This window comes from Cyprinodon variegatus, unplaced genomic scaffold (assembly GCF_000732505.1).
Source record: "Cyprinodon variegatus isolate N-32 unplaced genomic scaffold, C_variegatus-1.0 Scaffold622, whole genome shotgun sequence".
Classification (NCBI taxonomy): Eukaryota; Metazoa; Chordata; class Actinopteri; order Cyprinodontiformes; family Cyprinodontidae; genus Cyprinodon; species Cyprinodon variegatus.
Window position 1 is genome coordinate 484,163 of NW_015151075.1, and position 19,684 is coordinate 503,846.

The window sequence follows — 19,684 nt, forward strand, 5'->3', positions numbered from 1 at the left end:
AAATTAAACAAATCACCTTCCAGGAAACGGTGTCTTTAAAAAAAAAAAGAAAAAAAAAAAAGGAAATGGCCCAATAGCAAAAAGTCTACAGATATAGTTGTGTGATTGTTTTAGTTTAACAATAAAAAAGAAATCTACTAAAGTTTACCTGGAGGAGTGCAATGAAGAGAAAAAAGGCATTTGCTGCCCTCCTGAACTGGGAGTAGAGGAACCGGGGGAGAAAGGTGAGAAAGTTATATTTGGCCGTGCTGAGGAGCCGAGTCAGGCCGGATGCAGCGAGACGAGGATGGCGAGGGAGATGAGACAAGAAAGGAGAGAAAACAAAATACGTTAGCTTGCAAAAGTAGAATACAGCAACATTATTGAAACACTCTTCATTTCAGAGGGGGCTTTTTGTTTCTCCATCATTTGGAGAACAATCCTCGCTCATCTATCGGTGTCAGCCACTGATAAACTGCATACATCAATGCCTTCATGATAAAGCATTATTAAAAGCTAGGAGGAGGAGGAATGAGCGACTGCGCTGCGGTGGGGTCGGTCCTGATGGCGGGATATTGAAACTAGAACTGCTTTCAGAGGTTTCACAGCCAGGCCTCCAGCATGATGATTTACAGCTGCGATAAAGGGGGCAGTAAGAGCAGCCACTTTAGGAGAAGATGTATATACTGCTGCAGGAGCAATCCTTTGCTAACTCCTGAAGTCAGAGAAACACAAACAGCAGCCCAGAACATACAGTTCAACAATGATACCACCATTCCAAACCCCACAGATATAAACAAATGTTAAAAAAAATAAAATAAAATAAGTAAAGCGTGATATGCTTGTTTTCAGCCACTTTCATTAACTACTTCATAGAACCAACTTTTACCGCAATTGCAGCTGCATTCTTTTCCAGTATGGATCAGCCATCTTTGCACATCTGATGGCAGAAACACTTGGATGTTTTTCTTTAAAAGAAACTAAAAATGACTAGCCAACGTTTATTCAAATTGGATGGAGAATGTAAAAAAAAAAAAAAAAAAAAAGTAATTTCCAGGTTTTTCCAGAGATTCTCAATTAGATTTAGGTCTGGGCTTCAACGAGGCCATTCTAACACATGAATATTTATAATTCTGTTCATTTAAAATGGACAACAGTGAGCATCCTCTTAGAAAGACTAGCAAACAACAGTGTCTTCAGTTCAATGCTTCTCCAGATCTGGAGTAAGACACCTATCAGCATCTCAGTAACACATTGAAAAAACAAAAACTTAAAAAAAAATTAGTTTATTTAATTCCCTTTGGGTTCAATAAAGTATATTTGAACAGAACTATTCTCCTGCTGGAGAGGAAATCTTAATCCCAATCTAAAGTCCTTTGCTGTCTGACACCAGTCTCTCTTTTAGTGATAAACAGAAGAATCCCACAGCATGATACTTCCACTATTATGTTGTTTCTTTTAGACTTGAATCCAAGAATTTCCACTGAGCAGTGATGCACTGCTTTGTGTTTGAATTTATCTCTACAAGTTCTGATTAAATATGAAAAGGTTTAAAGGATTTTGAATATTCCTTGAGTGTTAAACTTCTGTAATGGTTTAACTTTGAATAAAGTCACAATGTAACCTCAATATATCTTAAAATCTAGAGGCCTATATAAATTCCAAGTATATTCTTCATAACAAACCTACCGAAAAATATGTTAATGTTAACTTTATATATAGATTTATTATTTGAAAGTGAAAAGAAACAAACACAAGGCAAATAAATATCTCTATAGTCTCTATTTTTCAATCCGAAAGTTTATTGAACATTTTGAGGGACCAATATGCAAATGACCCTGAACAAGAACATAACATGTTGTTACCCGAATATAACTGTTTATTTGCAGCAGTCACATGAGTCATGATCATAAGAGGAAGCTCAGCATTAATAATGTGACCAAAACTAATAACAAACAGGCTGAGTGAGATATTCGGCTATGTGGAAGTTTCTCTGCATGATTATATGTGTGATAGATTACTAAATGATTAAATCAGTTTTATCAAATCTTCAACTAGAACTCATTTATTCATATTTTCCCAGCCAGCGCATTTACAGCAATCTGGTTAAAGTGGAAAATAAAAGCATCTAAATACCTGATCATCACGTTGGTGGCTGGAAAGCTTAGATAATCGCTGCATTAAAAGACAATGTTTTTATTCAGCATATCTTTAGTATTTTTAAACATCTTCTATGACCTGCCAATCTCATTTACACTTCTACCTCCACTCCTCAAACCTGATGGAGACAGATTCTAATCCCTCTTTCCTAAACACCCAGCGTTATGCAAAGGAAGGAAACATTTCTGTTTGGAATCTAACTATCTGGACATATAGCTGCAGTGAGTGATAAAACAACAGATTTCCCAGAATATAACAGGCAACTCGTACACTGCTTCACTGTCCTGCTAACAAAACACAAAGCTGAACAGAGTCATAACTGTTATGATTAGCAGTGACAGCACACTAAGTAATGTTAAGCTGTTAGAGGTTAAATAACTTTTGACAGATGCCTAACGGAAACCATGGCAACCTCCTTCATGTGAAATTATTCATATAGTTCCATAATGTTGCATTATTTTAGAGCGAACACTTTACATGAAAGTGTGAGTCTGGGATTATAACCACGCTGAGGGAGCTCATAACAGGAGCAGGTCTTGCACAGGCTGGAGGGCTCAGGTGGAATAGTTTAATGATCTAAACTGGGGACATTTGGGGGCCTTTTGGCATAACCTGTTTAGTGAGTAATCCTAATGCATTAATGCACTGGTTTAAATTCTACAAGCGTGTCAGGAATAACGGCATAAGGGGTTTTGGTTAGGTAACCGGCATCATTTACTTCCATTCAACTAGTTTAACTGGGATGTTAAGAAAGAGTTGCATCTTGGGAAGTCAGTCTTCTTAGTTCTTCAGAATGAAGGTTACATAATTAAATTACTTCATTTTGAGCCCAAATTATTCTTTCATACACCATAATGGAATTGTTTCACTAAATCGTGAAAAATCTGCACCTCCGTCTTACAAATCTGTTTGCAAACTTGAAACATTTTTAGCTAACATCTGATTTATAATGTTATTTAATGGTTGTTGTGTTTTTAACCATACACAGAAAAATGGGCGATAATAATAGAAAATAGGCATCGCTACTTGGAGGTGGGGGGGGGGCATGATAAAAACTTTGATTTATCATCCAAATGATCAAATAGAATTAATGACGATTTAAAATAAATGGGTGAATTGATAAAATCTCAAATTTTTACTTTTTCTTTCCTTTTTACCATTGGGTAACTGCCAAATTCAAAGAATATGATAACTGTGGTTACTACTGGATGTTTACTGATATAAATCACATGTCTTTGTGTAACTGGTGTCCTAAAGAATCTAATTTTAAAACTTAATTTTTTTTAAGAGTAGTACTTGTGATTGTGGAGCAATGAACGCTGTGGCAGGTCGTCATAGCCACACACTTACCTACATGTAAAGAAGTAATGAAGAGGGGTCGTCATTTTATTGTTATAATCCTACCACAAAATATGATTATTTTAAGTCCACAACCTGAACCCTAAAGATCAGATTACCAAACTAAAACATCTTTATCATCAGTTTCCCGCTGTACTACGCTCTGAGCAAAGGTCAGCAAATAGTCATGACTCATCAGGTATTGTGTAGCATACACATATAGTGTAGCTCCATCCTAACTACTTTTAATTTTCAGGGGATGATGGAGAGAATTAGCGCATCATATCAGAGACATTGTTGTCCAGTTTCGATGCAACATTCCTGATAACAATAATAATAATAATCTTGTTATTGCAATTGTACATTCCAACCAAATGTATGATCTGCATTTAACCATTACCCTTGGGGAGGAGTGAGCAACCCAGATTGACAGAAAAGGAAAAGGAGCTAATGGTTTTCCTCTGAATGCTCTAAACTTTAATATCAATTTGTTTTTTTGCACCATTTTTTTTCTCACACGTTTACATTTGATCACTGCTGCACTTTAAGAACCTTAAATACCATGAGAGCTGTACAAAATGACAATAAAAGTTGTCTAAGTCCTCAGGCAGTCAAAGTTATGTTGTCAGGTTTAAAGCTTGCTGCTTTAACCTAGAGCAGTGTTTTTCAACCCTGGTCCTCAAGGCACGCTGCCCTGCATGTTTTAGATCAGGCATCCCCAAACTCGGTCCTCGAGGGCCAGTGTCCTGCAGGTTTTAGAGGTTTCCCTGCTTTAGCACAGCTGATTATGATGATTGCAGTAGAGCAAAAGCCTGTTAATCAACTATCAATTAAAATCAGCTGTGCTGGAGCAGAGAAACATCTAAAACCTGCAGGACAGCGGCCCTCGAGGACCGAGTTTGGGGATGCCTGTTTTAGATGTTTCCCAGCTTTCACACACCTGTTATCAATTGATAGCAGTTTACCGGGCTTTGCTGAACTGCAATCATCTGAATCAGGTGTGCTGAAGCTCAGAAACATCCAAAACATGCAGAGCAGTGTGCCTAGAGGACCAGGATTGAAAATCACTGACCTAGAGAATCCAGGGATACTCAAAGTCTATCCTGGAGGGCCACTGTCCTGCAGGTTTTAGAGATTTCCCTGCTTCAGCACAGCTGTTTCCATTTTAAGTTGATTAACAGGCTTTAGCTGAAGTGTAATCATGAGAATAAGATGTACTGAAACAGAAAAACCTCTAAAACCTGCAGGATGGTGGCCCTTAAGGACCTATTTTGGGCATGCCTGCTCTAGACCTTCAATAATCTAACAGCTTCCTGATGATATAAATTCTATATTAAATATTTTAGAACTACTGTAGGGATAAAAAAATTAATCACTACATTACAGGTTATATATAAATTGTGCATAAAATGACCTCGATAGGTGATATGATCTCTGCCCAGCAGCACAAACATTAAACTTTGTGACAGGCTTAACAGTGAACTGCCCTAAATGAAGGCATGGGTCCGCCTCTCTTTGATCTGACAGTATAGCCTTTACTATTGGAGATTTTTCTTAAATTCAAACTGAGAAACTCTGAAATATTGAAACACAACTAGAATATCAGCTGCTAACTGATAATAAGTGCTTCTCGTGTTCATATCAACTGTGCTGTGTGTTTTACACAACCAACTAATAATAGATGGCAAACAACGGGATGTTTTGCTAAGCTACTCCCATCTTTTCCAGAGGACAAACTGTCAACATCACAAAGATCAACTATCCTTGCATTAATCTGTCAGCAGGTGAGTAAACAGTCCATAAATACACAAGCTACACTTCCCTTCACGCTGGATTTACAGCAGGTGAGACCAAGGAAGGGTTAAGTTAGTTAAGTTGGATTCATCCACCCTCTGTGTGCATCACTGCAGTAACAGATCTGGATGGTGGGAGTTAGATCTGTTATAAGTTGACCTTTATAATTTGTTTCTCCTGAGCAGTAAATAAGCAGATTATAGGGGATAAATAACGGAGCTAATATTCAAGACTAATACTGAGATATTAAAGCCCAGAATGGCTGATCACAGTGTTTCATAATGCCGTCCTGATCAGTGTTTTCTAATCCTGATCCTTGAGTAACGGTTCCAGCCTAGGATGGAACAAAAAGACACTGTTTCACACATCAACATCCACTAAAAAGTACAATGGTTTTACTGCATAAGAGAGCTGCAAATAAAATAAAAATCTGCATAATTTGTATAGCAGATAAGAGTGCTTTAATCAGATGTTTAAAAAGAAAAACTACTTTGACCTTCAGTGCAATCGCCCTGAACTCCCCTGAGAAGAGCAACAGGATAGAAAGGTCAGGCTGAAACATCTGCTCTTTTCCATTTCTAGTGCATCAAAGCAGGATGAGCAGCTCTTACTGTATCAGTAAAATGGCCACGATTATGAATTATTTTATTATTAAAAGCCCCACCATAAGGACACATTTCAGATGGATCCACATGGTCACAGATGCAGCAAACATTTAAACTCTGATCTCAGATTAGTCATCCAGCATTTATAACCTTTTGATGTCAAAAATGATAATGATTCAAATTTCCACCTTTCTCAGTCCTTTAAAGCTGGTTTCTAAAATGAGAAGTTCATCCTAAGTTTATTTCACAAAGTCTGCAGTAGTGAGTTTTTACATTTAGGACAGACAAATAAAGTCAGGGTTCCTACAGCATAAGGCAAGTTAAATTCAAGACTTTTCAAGACTTTTTAATGCCACTTGAAATAAAAATTTAAGACCAAATTCACAAGAAACACAAGAAAAACCCGCTTGCGACAACTTAACCCAAAGGTTTATTTTAACATAAACCACTGCACTAATGTTTCAAATTTTGAAAAGCTTCCCATATAGGAAGAAAGCTAAAAACACAAAAATGACAGATATATTTTAACAATTATTTAACTGAATTCACAAACTTTGTTTTAGCAGGGAACAAAACAAATCAGTTTTAAAGCCACAACATAACCAGTGCTAAGTCTTTTTTGCAGCTATTTTTCTTTGTATCGTTTTCTTAGTATGTTTGATTTGGTGATAAGTGGAGGCGTTGCAGAGACAAGGGTGGAACAAAACCGAGAAATATCGGCTGTTTCTCGGTAACTCGATTTTGACGCTTTGTGTTTCGTGCTTCGCATGTGTGACTCTACTGCCTTAATTCCCATCATCCCGAGCTTGAATGACTTCTTGCACAAAATACACTGTGCCTCATTTGTGTCCCCTGGTACTGGTTTTAGCCATAGAGAAAACTCTTGGCTGGAGTCAATTTTCGTTACATTTACACTTGCTCACATTTTCCAGACAAAAAGTTAACGCTAACGTTAAAGGTGGCAGCTAGAAAGAACGTTAAAAAACAACGCTTTTATTGGTTCAGCTATCGGGACGAAACCAATAATGGCGAGCCGTTATTTTTTATTTTTTTTATGAAAAAAAAAAATAAAAAATTGTCAATTTTAACGTTTTATTTAGATTACAAAAATAAATCGTAATAAAAATAATCCTATTTATGATGTTTTAAAAATTAAGACCTACGAAAGACTGATTTAAGATATTTTAATACCAATTAAGGCCTTAGTTTTATTTTGAAGAATTCAATGCCTTTTAAGATGTTTTAAGGACCCGCGGGAACTCTGAAATGAAGTAACAAATGAGAAGATGAAACAATTAAATGATCTAAAGCATGAATGGTCAGAAAGAAATGTCTGCTAATACTAATACTTTCATGCATTTTTAATATTTCATCCTTTTTCAGATTTCTACGGCACAGAAAAGTCTATTGATTCTTATAGAAAAGTTTTTTAAAAGAGGCATATTTTAAAACTCACAACGTGCAGAAAAAAACTTTAAGAAGCAAACTTAACCAGTATTGTAAACATGATATAGTGATCTGTTTATCTAAATATTACCTCAAACCATCAATAGATGGACCAACAAATATGTAAGATACACTCAGACTCATCATCTTGGAAATCTTCTTTAGAAACCCCTCTTACCTGACACGGTTGCTGCAAAACTTGGTGAACTGCGGCTGATTAAGGTATATGAGTCGTGCATCTTCTTGGTCAGCCAATGACGTCTTCTCTGACGTGTCCTCTGTCTTTTCATATCCTGCATCAGGCAAGAAATGAGTTTTAACTTGGAGAACACAAACAGAAAACACCTCAAGAACCAACAAAGGTAAGGTGAGATGAAAAGGTATGTTGAATTGTTTGAGCTGTCATGTTGTGAAGTCCGTGATGCCTCAACACAGACAGATCTTTTATAGTAAATGACAGAATAATAATGTCATTCTTGGCTTTTGAATATTTCTTATTAGAAAACTATTTTTGTACTGTCACTGCATCTGTCATGAAGTAGAGAGTAGGGTTGAAACAATCAGATTAATCATGATTAATCGATTATTGAAATAATCGGCAACTAATTTAGTATTCGATTAATCGTTAACTGGAGTATAGAGACCCTAAAACGTGCCTTTACGTTTTAGTTAGAGCAGTAGTTATACCAAGATTGTAAACAAATATAGAAACATTTTGCACTTAAAGCCCCTGTCACACCTTGAAGATTTAGACAGCGTATGCCTGACGTCCTATAATCTTCTAAAAGGCTGGCATATGCTGATCTTTTTTTAATGTATTTTTTCAAGTTTTGGCGTATACATATAATATTAATAATAATATAACAAGTTCAAAGCTTATGTCCAATGACAGCATAACTTATGCATAACACATGGCAGCATAATGCCCGTGAAATGATGCACAAGCCAGTGTCCTGGGGGAGGGGAAGCGATGCGCCTGAAGGTGCCCAGCCTGCATAAAAAGATTTCCTTGATCGTGGTATTAACCTAGCTGCTGTTTACCGCCCGCCAAAAAAGAAACAAAAAAAAAACAAAAAAAACAAAGAAATAAGGTTTGCAGTCGCGGCAGATTCAGCATCATGTCTGCTAGGATGTTTGTTGGTCGTTGGCTGTGAACGCAGGGAGGATCAATCACACTAACCTTCCCCCTCACCCTATGATGGGGATGCAGTCTGGAGGAGAACTGAAGGTTTCCTCCTTTGAACACCCTTTCATACCAAAACGCTGCCAATACGCCATTAAACAGTAGCTGTAAGTTAGAAACACGTTCATATGGAACATGTCAAATTCATTGACATGCTTTAGAGAAAAGTTCCTAATAGGTTACTTATAAGTGATGCACAAGTTACTCATAGGTTTTGGATTAGCTGAATGCCACGACTTATCAGTAACTTATCAGTAACATATACTTAATATATATCAACGCTTACATAACTTACCTGTGTATGAGCATACGCCGGGATACCTCTCAAGAAATTTAGCCGTATGCCGACATGTTCCAGCATGTTTCAACGTGCTCATAACTTATACAAAACGGACCCATAACTAATCCAACATTTACCACCGTTTTTGCCAGAGTTTTCATACGCCAGGCATACGCTGTAAATCGTCAAGGTGTGAGAGGGGCTTAAGATTTAAAAAAAATTGTCTGTCAATAAGCTCTATCCAGAATTCCTCAAGTGGAAAAGTTTGAGTTTTACCTGCTTTAAATTGGTAAAAAAAAAAATCTTCTTTGAGGAAACTTTTGCTATACGATTATGAGTCGATTAATCAAAATAATAATTGACAGATTAATCGATTTGCAAAATAATCGTTAGTTGCAGCCCTAGTAGAGAACTATTAAAAGTAGGTCACAATAAATAAAACATTAGTAATTCTATTTAGAGAACACTCACTCAACCTTTGGAGCAATAATCTGGAAGCAGTAAAATGTTTATTACGTTATCTTAAAGAGGTTGTTAGGAAATACTTTGGACTTTCTCTGCCAGTGAAGCACATTTCTTGATTTCTTTAACACAAAGACACTGCCCCTCCTCTAAAGCTTCCGTAGATTTACTAAAAAAGAAATTCAGCAGCATGGGATGGTTTTTTTTTCTGACGATGATAAAAAAATAAATAAATAGTCATGATGTGAAATTGAAGCAGCAACTCATCCCTTTTCTAAAAGAAGAGCTGCTGTGGGCCGTCTATAAGCAGCGTGTCTGTTCTGAATCTGGCTGAGGGCGTTCAGCTGCTGCAAAGCTATGAAGGACCATGTAGCTTTTGTAGTTTTAGATAAAGTTTATGGAGCAAGGAGGACGGCAAAGATATCAACCCCAATTCCAGCCAATTTTGCAATTAAACCAATAAACTGAGTAGATTAGCTTAACTTTGTGCTTGATTGCATTTAAATGTATAACATGAATCTAATTGTAACAATATATTCAGTTATTTCTGCAGCTGCATCAATAACCGTTGCTTTTCTTTATTAATTTTGATGTAAATGCGATGAAACAACTGAAGTCAGTTTTTACTGGATCACAGTTTATTAATAACATCACTTCACACAAGCTCTGAATTTAAACTACATCTCTGGGAAGCCAATATATTCTCAGCCTGCCCATAAAAAACACCTATTAGAGTGTCAAATCAGGCCAAGATTAATTGTGTTTAGTCTCTTAGGACACGTCACTTTTTTAACAGCTGTAGGGAGGCCGTGCCACGAGCCTGAGCAGGTGTTTGCGCTCTACTTGTATATCAGCAATATATACAGTATATAGGGATAATACATATTTTTCATTAATACTTACTGCCTAAAAATTCCCTTTTGTTATCAACTTAACTATTCAGGGTATTGATGAGCTGTTTCATTTATTTCTGTTTGTTTTCTGCACCTACAGTACACGGTAGAGTGATAAGGGTGAAAAACTAGTCCTAATTAATAGATCCGACATAGCTTTGGGATATTTAAAAATTGTTGAAGTAGTCTAACAAAACACATGTGTAGTTTTTTTTTTTTAGCTTTAAAATTATTTGTGCCCTCTTACAGGAATTCTTTTTTCTCAACTTCATGTCCAAAAACCTGAACTATCCCTTTAAGGTATGAAACCAGCAGAGGAAGCAGCTGACTGGTCATTTGAGGTAAAGGTTCATTCAATCAAATTATTTGTTTCCATCAGTCTTTTGTGCATTTTGTCTTTTTCAAAAAGGTTAAAATAAATCACCTTAAGCCAGTATTATATATTTCTTGTGTGAGGTTGATTTGATTTTTCCATTTAAGCTCTACTCATGTGATACCTGAAAAATGTGAATAACAAAAACTTGATGGAAACACATCTAATGACTTCTCTCTGATGATCAAAGGGCTGTTTGTTGCTGGGACCTTCCTGTCCAGTAAGACTTCCTGCTGCAGAGATCCTATGAGAGAAGATTGTCTGCACCGGCCTGATAATTCGAAACTACTACAGTGAAATTATTTTTTAATCACTTATATTTGAACAACTGAAGTGGTTTTGTAGCTTGTGATTCAAAATGTTTTAGTTTACAGTTTTTTTCCTTTCTTACTTCCAAGTAAAGCAGCTTTCGAAACAAAAATCTTCAGCAGGAGGAGGCATTGTTTTATGGAAAACCCCTCCTTTGATGGATTAAATTCTCCCTCCATTTCAAAAAACAAAAAGCCCAGCTCTGCACCAAGCTTCCCACTGAGGTCAACAAAGTGGGACGCTCTGCTAGCAAGGACAACACTACTGAGGCACGGCAGGGGCAGCATGTGGGCTGCAGAGACGCTCACCCAGGTGGACTAAAGCAATTTTTTTATTGGCAAGGAGCCAATCAGAAATTGGCAAGAGTTGTACTTTGCGAGCAAGAGTAAAGGCAAGATGAGGAGGCTCAGTTCTGCAGGCTGCTATTCTTATACAGATGCATCATGGGAATGCTTACTTGGTGTAGAAAAGGTATAAAAATAAGCAAAATTAGAACTAGCAAAGCCGTATTTTTTAATGTTTTAATGATTTAGTAATTACTGACACATAATTACTGGGTAAGCACTTCCTCTTTTACCTGACCGTCTACAGAATGAATGCAACCATGTTAGACAAAAAAACTAGAAAAAAAACAGAAGGAAATATACAAAAACCTTTGACTGCCCTTCAAAAATAAAACAATTGAATGTATTAAACAATATATCAAAATGTCCATTTTAATGCGAAGACATGATAAAACAAACAAACACAAAAAACTAAGTAGAGCATAATATAGAAAGGTGAAGAGTTTTCAAAACATTTCACAACAAAAAGAACAAACCAAAAAAAAGGTTGGTGTGTGGTTTAAAAGTTCCTTTTATTCCAACACCCAAAAATAAAAAAATAACCCCCAAAGGTTCAACTATGAGTATACTCCACTGGAGGAGGAGTCGAACTGAAAAAACAGAAAGAAAGAAAAACAGATCAATTCTGGCAGAAATAATCCTATCTATTTATAGAGGGAGGTCTGATAAAAATAAATTATCACTTTTTTATTGTTATGTTTGGTCCGGGTCCAAGAACATACAGAGGAAAGCCCCACCCATACTGTCAGGTAAAGTTACCTGCATGTCATGAGAATGATGCTAATCAGATTCCAGAACACAGCAGTGTAAGTAGAGAGTTTAAGCTGCTCTATAGATACAAAAACAGGGACTATAGAGCTTCAAAAGGAAAGAATGTAGAGAGATGGCTTCAACAACAAAAAAGCAGCATGGTGAGAGTGTAACAGGAGACACTACATAATATGGCCCAGTTGTAACTCTAGCCTGCTCTGCAGCATTACCTTCATGCCATGTCAAGGAAACAAAGTGGAAGACTGACGCCACCTTTAAAAGTAAAGCTTTCCACTTTCGCTGCAGCATGCCTTCCTTCGCTATCTCATCTTACCTTCATCACTTTCCAACTCATGTTATGTAAAACCCTAGATCTCAAATTCCAGTCCTTGTTTTAAAGGCTTGCTTTGCTTAGCACACTGAGAAGTAGCTGACAAGTGTCCTACAGCTAAAAATAAACTGTTATTTGGTCACCAGGAAAACACCGAGTGGTTATCCCAACCTGGTTATGCAAGACATCAGATCAGCAAAGGTGGTTTATTGGATTAGCATGGTAGCAGAATGGTGTCAGCAGAGTGAAGGGTTGTGTCCTGTTGTTTGTTTAAACTGGACACAAAGAGAATCATTTTCATGGACAAAGGTGGCAGCTGGAAAGAATTCCTGCAAGGAAAGAGCTGAATATCAAATCCAACACCTAAATATTATGGTTTCTCTAAGAAATTAAAAAGGTTAGCATTGTGCCCAGTCACTCTAGTGTGGTAGATAGAAAAAACAACACTGTTCCTAATACTTTAGGGTGGGAAGAGACTGCCCCTGTGACTGCACCAAGAGCCCATTGTGGGGAAGCAGCCTGAGTATATGATGGATGCTGCACCTCTGCTCTGAATGAGGCGTCGCAGCAGGAGCAGGCTACCAGGGTAAGACAGGTGCTGCAATGCACCAGTTGCTGGTGGTGTTCTTATTTACCTTCGCTGCTACAAGGAGAAGGAGAAGTAGGGGCAGTGGAACTAATACGTAAACAGTTGCCCTACACAAAGCAAAATGTATTGTTATAGTTCTGTCAAAAACACTTGTTCTAGATGGTGTAGCAAAAAGAATAAGGTAGGAAGGAATTTAGTGCTTTACAATTTTAAATTAGGACAGTTTATGTGTGCTAGCTAAAACTTAGAAAAAACATTTTGTTTACAGTCCTATTTTTTATTTGCAGAGTTATCCGTTGCTTTTTTTCGCATCTACACGACTTCAGAGTGGAAGTGTTAAAAGAAACTGAAGTCAAAAAGCCACAGCAATGTAAGAAGCTGTTTCAAGACATACAAATATATTCTCTGAAATGCCCATATATGCCCGCTGCTTATTTAGACTGAGAAAGAGACAGAGAGAGCAAGACTAGCAATAGATAACAGGAAGTCTTAACTGTGTAAAAAAGGTTGTGTTGTTTTGCTTCAGATCTTTCGATTCTGTCTGTCATGGTACATGCTAGACTCAAAAAATGTTGGAAATCTCAAGTTTTACAATGAGGACCAAATTTCAGTATGGAATGCACACAGTTTTAGTAATGCTAGGCATGCTAATGGTGCTAATCAGTATCACTAGAGGTGGATAATCTTGGTCCAGAAAGTAAAAGGCCTGTACAGAGATCAGTTCCAACCATCTGCATGTCCAGCTCCACAATGCAGACTAATCATCTGAGGGGCTAATCACCTGGTTAGCTGAACATGATGAAGGAAACCAAGGCAGAGTTTTTACGTTCTGGCCCTGAATTATCCAACCCTATATAAGATTGTTTAAAAATCTGAGTGATTTTCTTAATCCAAACATTAGTAAAACCCTGTTTTAAAACGGCTGCTCTCTCAAGACTTCAGCATTATTTCACCTTGGTCCCTTAATATGATTATTTATTTACTAGTTACTACATGAACGCAATAATATATTTTCAATGCCTTCCTTATATCTTTTTGATTGCAGAGATCAAAACAATACAAAACAGAGATCATAAATTGGCCACGGAATACTAATCTTGCTATAAATGGACAAAAGCATTGCTAGATGCAGAGAATGAAGCCCTAAAAAAGATAAAAGAATGAGCTAGAAAGGAAAAATGAAGAGGACCAACAGGAGAACAGAGGACATTTAGTTTTACTTTCATTCATTCTGCACCATATGTTCCCATGTTTGATTTTCCCTAGAAAAAACAAAGTATTTTTGCCACAGATCCCTACCTTGTTCTTCAATATTTGTGGCTTCTTGTGGAGTCTTAGCCAACTTCCTCTGAGTGACATCAAACTCCATTGTGCGGTTTTCCATAGAAAGGGGTCAGTGGGACATTTGTGCTCAGAAAAGACACCGTTACATCCCACAACAGAAGCAGAACTCCATAGAAAATAAACACCTAACCCACCAGTACTGCTAAAAAAGAAAAGAAAAACAAAACAGAAGCTTGCACTGGTTGAAGAAATTCTTGTCCTACAGCTTCCTCTCTGAGCTGGAGGGCCTCTCTCATCGGTGACAAAAGCAGAACTACACCAGGTGACACTACAGTAGTGTGAGGTTCTGAAGGAGAACAAGCAGTACAGCAAAACACCGTGCAGGTGGAGTCAGTCTGCAGGAGGACGGACTAAAGGTTTAGATGGAAAGACATAAAGCTTGGCTGTTTATTACATGCAAACCCTTTCCAGAAAGTAGAAATGTAACTTGTTTTTTTTTTATTAATGTGTTAGCTTTTCTTTTATTTGCATAAACATACACATATCAATGACTTACCACCTTGCTAGCATGATGTCTAGCTTTTCCAGGCTGTTTTATGCCAGCTATGCCCCTTAACCTCCTCAGGTTTCTACGACAGCAACTATTCTTACGCATCTGATCCAATTTAAGGCTTTGTGTTGAACAGTTTAACTGGATTGGGGAGGAGAAACAGAGCAGAGGCCTTAAAGTGGCCTAATACTGTAAATACTGATCAAGTATTCAACATTAATCCTATAATTTCTAAGTGTGCAATTATTTTCAACCAAATAGCTGATGCTGAGATGAAATATTTGGGAGTTACGCTAAATTAAGATTCCCAGGATACTTTTAAAAGGCTTTTCTGTAATGCTTTCTTTTTTGTCCAGTGTGATTCCCCAGGCTCTACAACAGCTTTTATAAAGCATACTGAGCCACAGCCTCTAACATCTCAGGGAAAACTATGCTTTTTATCCTCGCAGGCTACATTATCTCCAGTGTGTGTCATTAAATCACTCACTCACAAAGAAAACAAAAAAAGGAAACTAGACTAACACTTCCCGTGGGTTTTATATTATGGTCCAGGGCTATATTAAGCCACTTAAACATCCACAAACGCTCTACAGGGCTAAATAAAGCTCAGCTGGAGCAGCGAGAAGTGGCAGACAGCTCCAATGGGAAAGCCTCTTGGGGAAGTATCAATGCCACAGAGAGTTGTAATATGTCTGGATACTGTCCAGATGTCAGGATTATTGCTTGTGTCAGCCAAGATGTAGATTGGTGGAACAATAGTCACAAGAGGGGACATATTTCGGACAGGGTGCCCGGTGAGAAAAACTGTCCACAAAGCTCGACTATGACAGGCTGGTCTTCCCCAGTCAGTCTAGCAAGGTTGGGCCACTATCAGAGATGCAACCAAGCAAAACACAATACTGTTTAAATAGCAAGCTGTAGGTAGTGACAAGCATGTTCTATTTGTTGTTTAAAAAGGGTTAACCACATCACAGTAGCTATAGAACTGCAAAAATAACAATTTATTCTTTCTATGTTACTTAAAGGGTCAGAGGACGATCTTTTATTTCTGGGTGGATCTTCTAAATAAGTGGTCCTCCTAATCGTCAATCATTCTGGTGATATGTTTACGCAAGGCCGTCCTACGTGCTCGTCCCTAAAAAGCTATCTTTTTCTGCGCACTTTCAGGTGTATATGTGTGGTGACCTACGGTTTCTGACAGTCATTGAAGCTCACCTTTCTCACAGCGGTTCTTTGAAAATGGCCAAGGGTCATAAGGGAAAAAGTGTCTACGAAGTTTATGAGAAGAAAAGAAAGGCCTCAGAAGTGGCAGATATATTTTGTAAAGCTTTGCACAGAGAGCTCTCCTTGCAAAGCATTATGGGATTTTCTGTCACAGCGGCCCACTTTCGCCATAGGCTGTTGCGACCTGACAGCAGCGACTAAAGGGAAGATTAGACTTCTGCAACTGCACACATCAAATGTCGCTTGGGTCTGGTCGCAAACCAGTTTTGCTGGTATGCTTCTGCACTGTTGGTCTGGAATTTCTAGGGACGCACAGCAGTTTCCCGCCAAAGAGCAAGGGAGAGCCTATTTGAGAACCCAAGAGAACTTCGGTGGATGACCACACAGCCGGAAAGGCATACCAAGGACCAATCACAGCTGCTTTTCATCTGCGCACTTCCGCTAGAGGTCTGAGCTGGTTTTCGACTGTCCAATGCATGGTCAGGATTTTTTTGGGGTGCGTAAGGACGGTTGTAGAACCTCTGCACGGACAGAGACAGATTTGACGGTTGAAGAGGCTACGCATCAGAAGAATAAATTGGCCTTAATGACAAAGGTGACGCAGGCACCGCGCAGTGGAGGAGGAGTCACGTGACCAACGGGGAGCAAAAAGTAGTGATCATCTGTCCGTACGGTAAAATAACTGAGTTCACTATAAAGTCCACTATATAGTCCCCGCTCTATATAGTGATTGAGGGATTTAGGGGTTTAAACAGAGCGTGCATGAGGGGAAATGGGCTCTGCATGCTCTTGCACAAATAAAAGGGTTCCTCTCAGGAGTGGGTACAGGGTTGCAAATATGCTTTTTTTTAAGTGGTGGGGGTCCGTCTTTTAAAAATTTGCAACAATACCTTTAAGATATAAATCCACAAACCTAAGATCTGGTACTGGTACTAACCCTTGCTGGGGTCCTTTTCTATTATCTTTGCATTCAGTTATATTAAAAAACATTAAAATATAAAAATTGTTGCCCGTTTCACTAATAGCTGCTTGCCTGCATATCCCTTATGTCTGTATTTTTTAAAGAATGACTTTAGGATTCAATGCCTAATTCTTTATGTAAGTGCACCTAAAAATCTTTCATAATACCAGACCACTAGTTCAATGTTGCCCAGAAAAGGCTAGAAGGGATGAGCCTGGAGGTGAGTGGGCAGGTCAATAAGATGTGGCTGAAACTGTCTGACTGGACAGAATCAGGCTCGCTCTAAGTTTACTCAGTAATTAGTGGGGGTGGGTAGTGAGAATTTAGCAGCGCCAGCAAGAGGAAAATAGCCAAACAATAGATAAGAAAAAAAAAGCAGACAATACATGTCACTAAAAGAAAAAATGTAGGAATAAAATCCATAAGACAAAAGACTTTACTTTAGGAGCAATGCTCCCAATATAGGCCTGAGACAATAACAGCTTCTCAGCTTAGAACCTGAGGCTACTTAGTAGTGTTGCGCCGATGCAATTTTTTGGCCCTGATACCGATACAAGATACCTGGTTGTGCAGTATCGGCCGATACCGATACCAAACCATCCCGATACCATCTGTTTGAAATTGATGTGTGTGTGTGTATATATGAAGAACTGCATACTACTTGGATGTAAAATAATTGCCATCATGGCTTTGTAAAGCTGCTGCCTACCTTTGTGAAGCAGGAAAAAAAAGATTAATACAAAGTGAATCCAGTAGAACCTTTTATTGGACCTGGAATCGGTGACAATAGTTGAATAAACTTCTGGCTCTCAAAATGATATCGGTGCCCTATTTGTTGGTACTCGCCGATACCAATACCACCATTTTAGTGCTGGATCAGGGCCCCTTCCAATGCTGGTATCGGTGCAACACTACTACTTACCCTTGTTTTTTTAATTTATTTTGAATTTACCTGAAAGTGATTTCAGTGATCTCTTTATAAATCTATAAAGTGAGTCTAATATTCTATATACTTTTATTTCATATTAGCTCTAACTCAAGCACCTCACATAATGCATTCAGCCTAGATAAATGTTTTAGTGGACAGAGTGGCCTATTTATGGCTGCAGTCTATTCATGGACACCCACGTCTCAGAGATGAGACCCACCCCCCCACCGCCGTTTTACTGTTTGTGAATGAAACGAAGGACTGATGAGGACTGGAGGTACCCTGCCTTAAACTAGGCTACATCCATAAGTCTCTTATCTGACCTCAGTGCTGTAACCAGCACCCACAACAACAACAACTAGACAGCTGCAAAATTAATCCCCCCGTACCCTGTTTGGCTCCATCTGGCTCCTAGTAGGCTAAGGCAGTCTGTAGCAGGATGGAAAGACCGGGGATGGCACAGGCAGCTGGGTCTAGCAGTGACATCACAGGGATGGCCTGGCTGAGCTTAGCGAGGGATCTGCAGGGAGAGAAGCCTTTCCACTGCGCTGACTTTATGAATGATCAAAGGCAAGAGCATATGGCATACAGTTTGCAGTTTAATGGGAGGAGGTGTGAAATGCTTCTAATGTCAGCAACGCTGCTGATCTTTTTATTGACTTGCAACACATCCAACCTAGTTTTTAATGAGGTGTCCTGAAGGATCTACCAGTTTTAAACATCTGCTTTCCAATGGGCTAAATATAGATCACGCTAAAATGCTGATGTCAAGCAAATCTTAGCACAGCTTGTTAGCATACTAATAAATGCCAATTAGCGCTTAACACCAAAACATAGCAGGGACCTACGATCATCCTATGCTCCATCGACTACAGGGTAAACAAAGACAAAGATGCTTCACAAAAACAAAAATCCCTTTTGGTTGGCAAAGACTTGTGAAGAGTTAATTAGGCCAAAGCTAATTAGACACATCCTCTCTGGTATAAGCTATCAGATGCAAGACTACAATCTCAGGCTTCTGTTGCACTTAAAAAATAAACTATTAAAATGACAACACATCATAAAAAAACTACTTTCTACTACTACTTAGCAATGTCTATGTCATATATCCATATCGAGGGATAACAAGGTTTCAAAGAGATTTGACTTCAAAGAGCAAATATTATCCCATTATCTCTAAATAGTATAAATGATAAACCAAACAAGAGAGAAAGAGTCCAGGGTCAACTGTTTCCTCCTAACTGCATGTTGCTGAATGGAAAGCTAGATGTTCACTTTATGAATGAAACAGAAATGATACATTTGTTCAGATAGACCCACTAACTGACACCCTATATCTGCTTGCTATAGTTCTAGTGTCCACTATAAAAAGCAGTGTCACATTGAATAGTTAATGCATGTTAGACTAAACAAATAAAAAGTATTTTATCAAATTTTTTGTTTTGCTTGTTTCTATAGATCAAAATCAAAGCAATAATACATGAGGCATAGCTATAGCTATAAAGAGGACAATTATAAAAACAAACAAAAACAAAGACTACATGTAAAGATTTTTGGTAAATGGCCTGTACTTATATAACCCTTTTTCAAGTCAGAAGACTTGACCAAAGTGTTTTATATTACATTCAGTCAATCACCCATTCACTGATGATGGCAACTACATTGTAGCCACAGCTGCCCTGGGGCTCACTGACAGAAGCGAGGCTGCCATACACTGGCACCAAAAGTCCCTCCGACCACCATGAGTAAGCAATGCAGGTGGAGTGTCTTGCTCGACACACTGAAAAGGGGAGCCGGGGATTGAACCGACAACCCTCGTCATAATACATATTACTTTCTATTAAATATTAAAGTATTTTATCCATTCAGGTTTAAACATTCAACAATGTCTCATTGAACAG

The 19,684-nt window shown here is 38.2% G+C and overlaps 1 protein-coding gene across 1 annotated transcript in view; it reads right to left on the reverse strand.

The window, feature by feature from the left end:
- The window catches only part of atp8a1 (ATPase, aminophospholipid transporter (APLT), class I, type 8A, member 1), a 119,864-nt gene extending 105,533 nt beyond the window's left edge, over positions 1 to 14,331 (reverse strand). The window contains exons 1-3 of the mRNA XM_015393049.1: positions 14,136 to 14,331; positions 7,501 to 7,615; positions 149 to 248 (exon numbers count right to left, since the gene is read on the reverse strand). Of these exons, the coding sequence (XP_015248535.1) occupies positions 149 to 248; positions 7,501 to 7,615; positions 14,136 to 14,220 (300 nt within the window). The 5' untranslated portion in view covers positions 14,221 to 14,331. The remainder of the gene's footprint in view (positions 1 to 148; positions 249 to 7,500; positions 7,616 to 14,135) is intronic.
- Between the last annotated feature and the right edge of the window lie 5,353 nt (positions 14,332 to 19,684).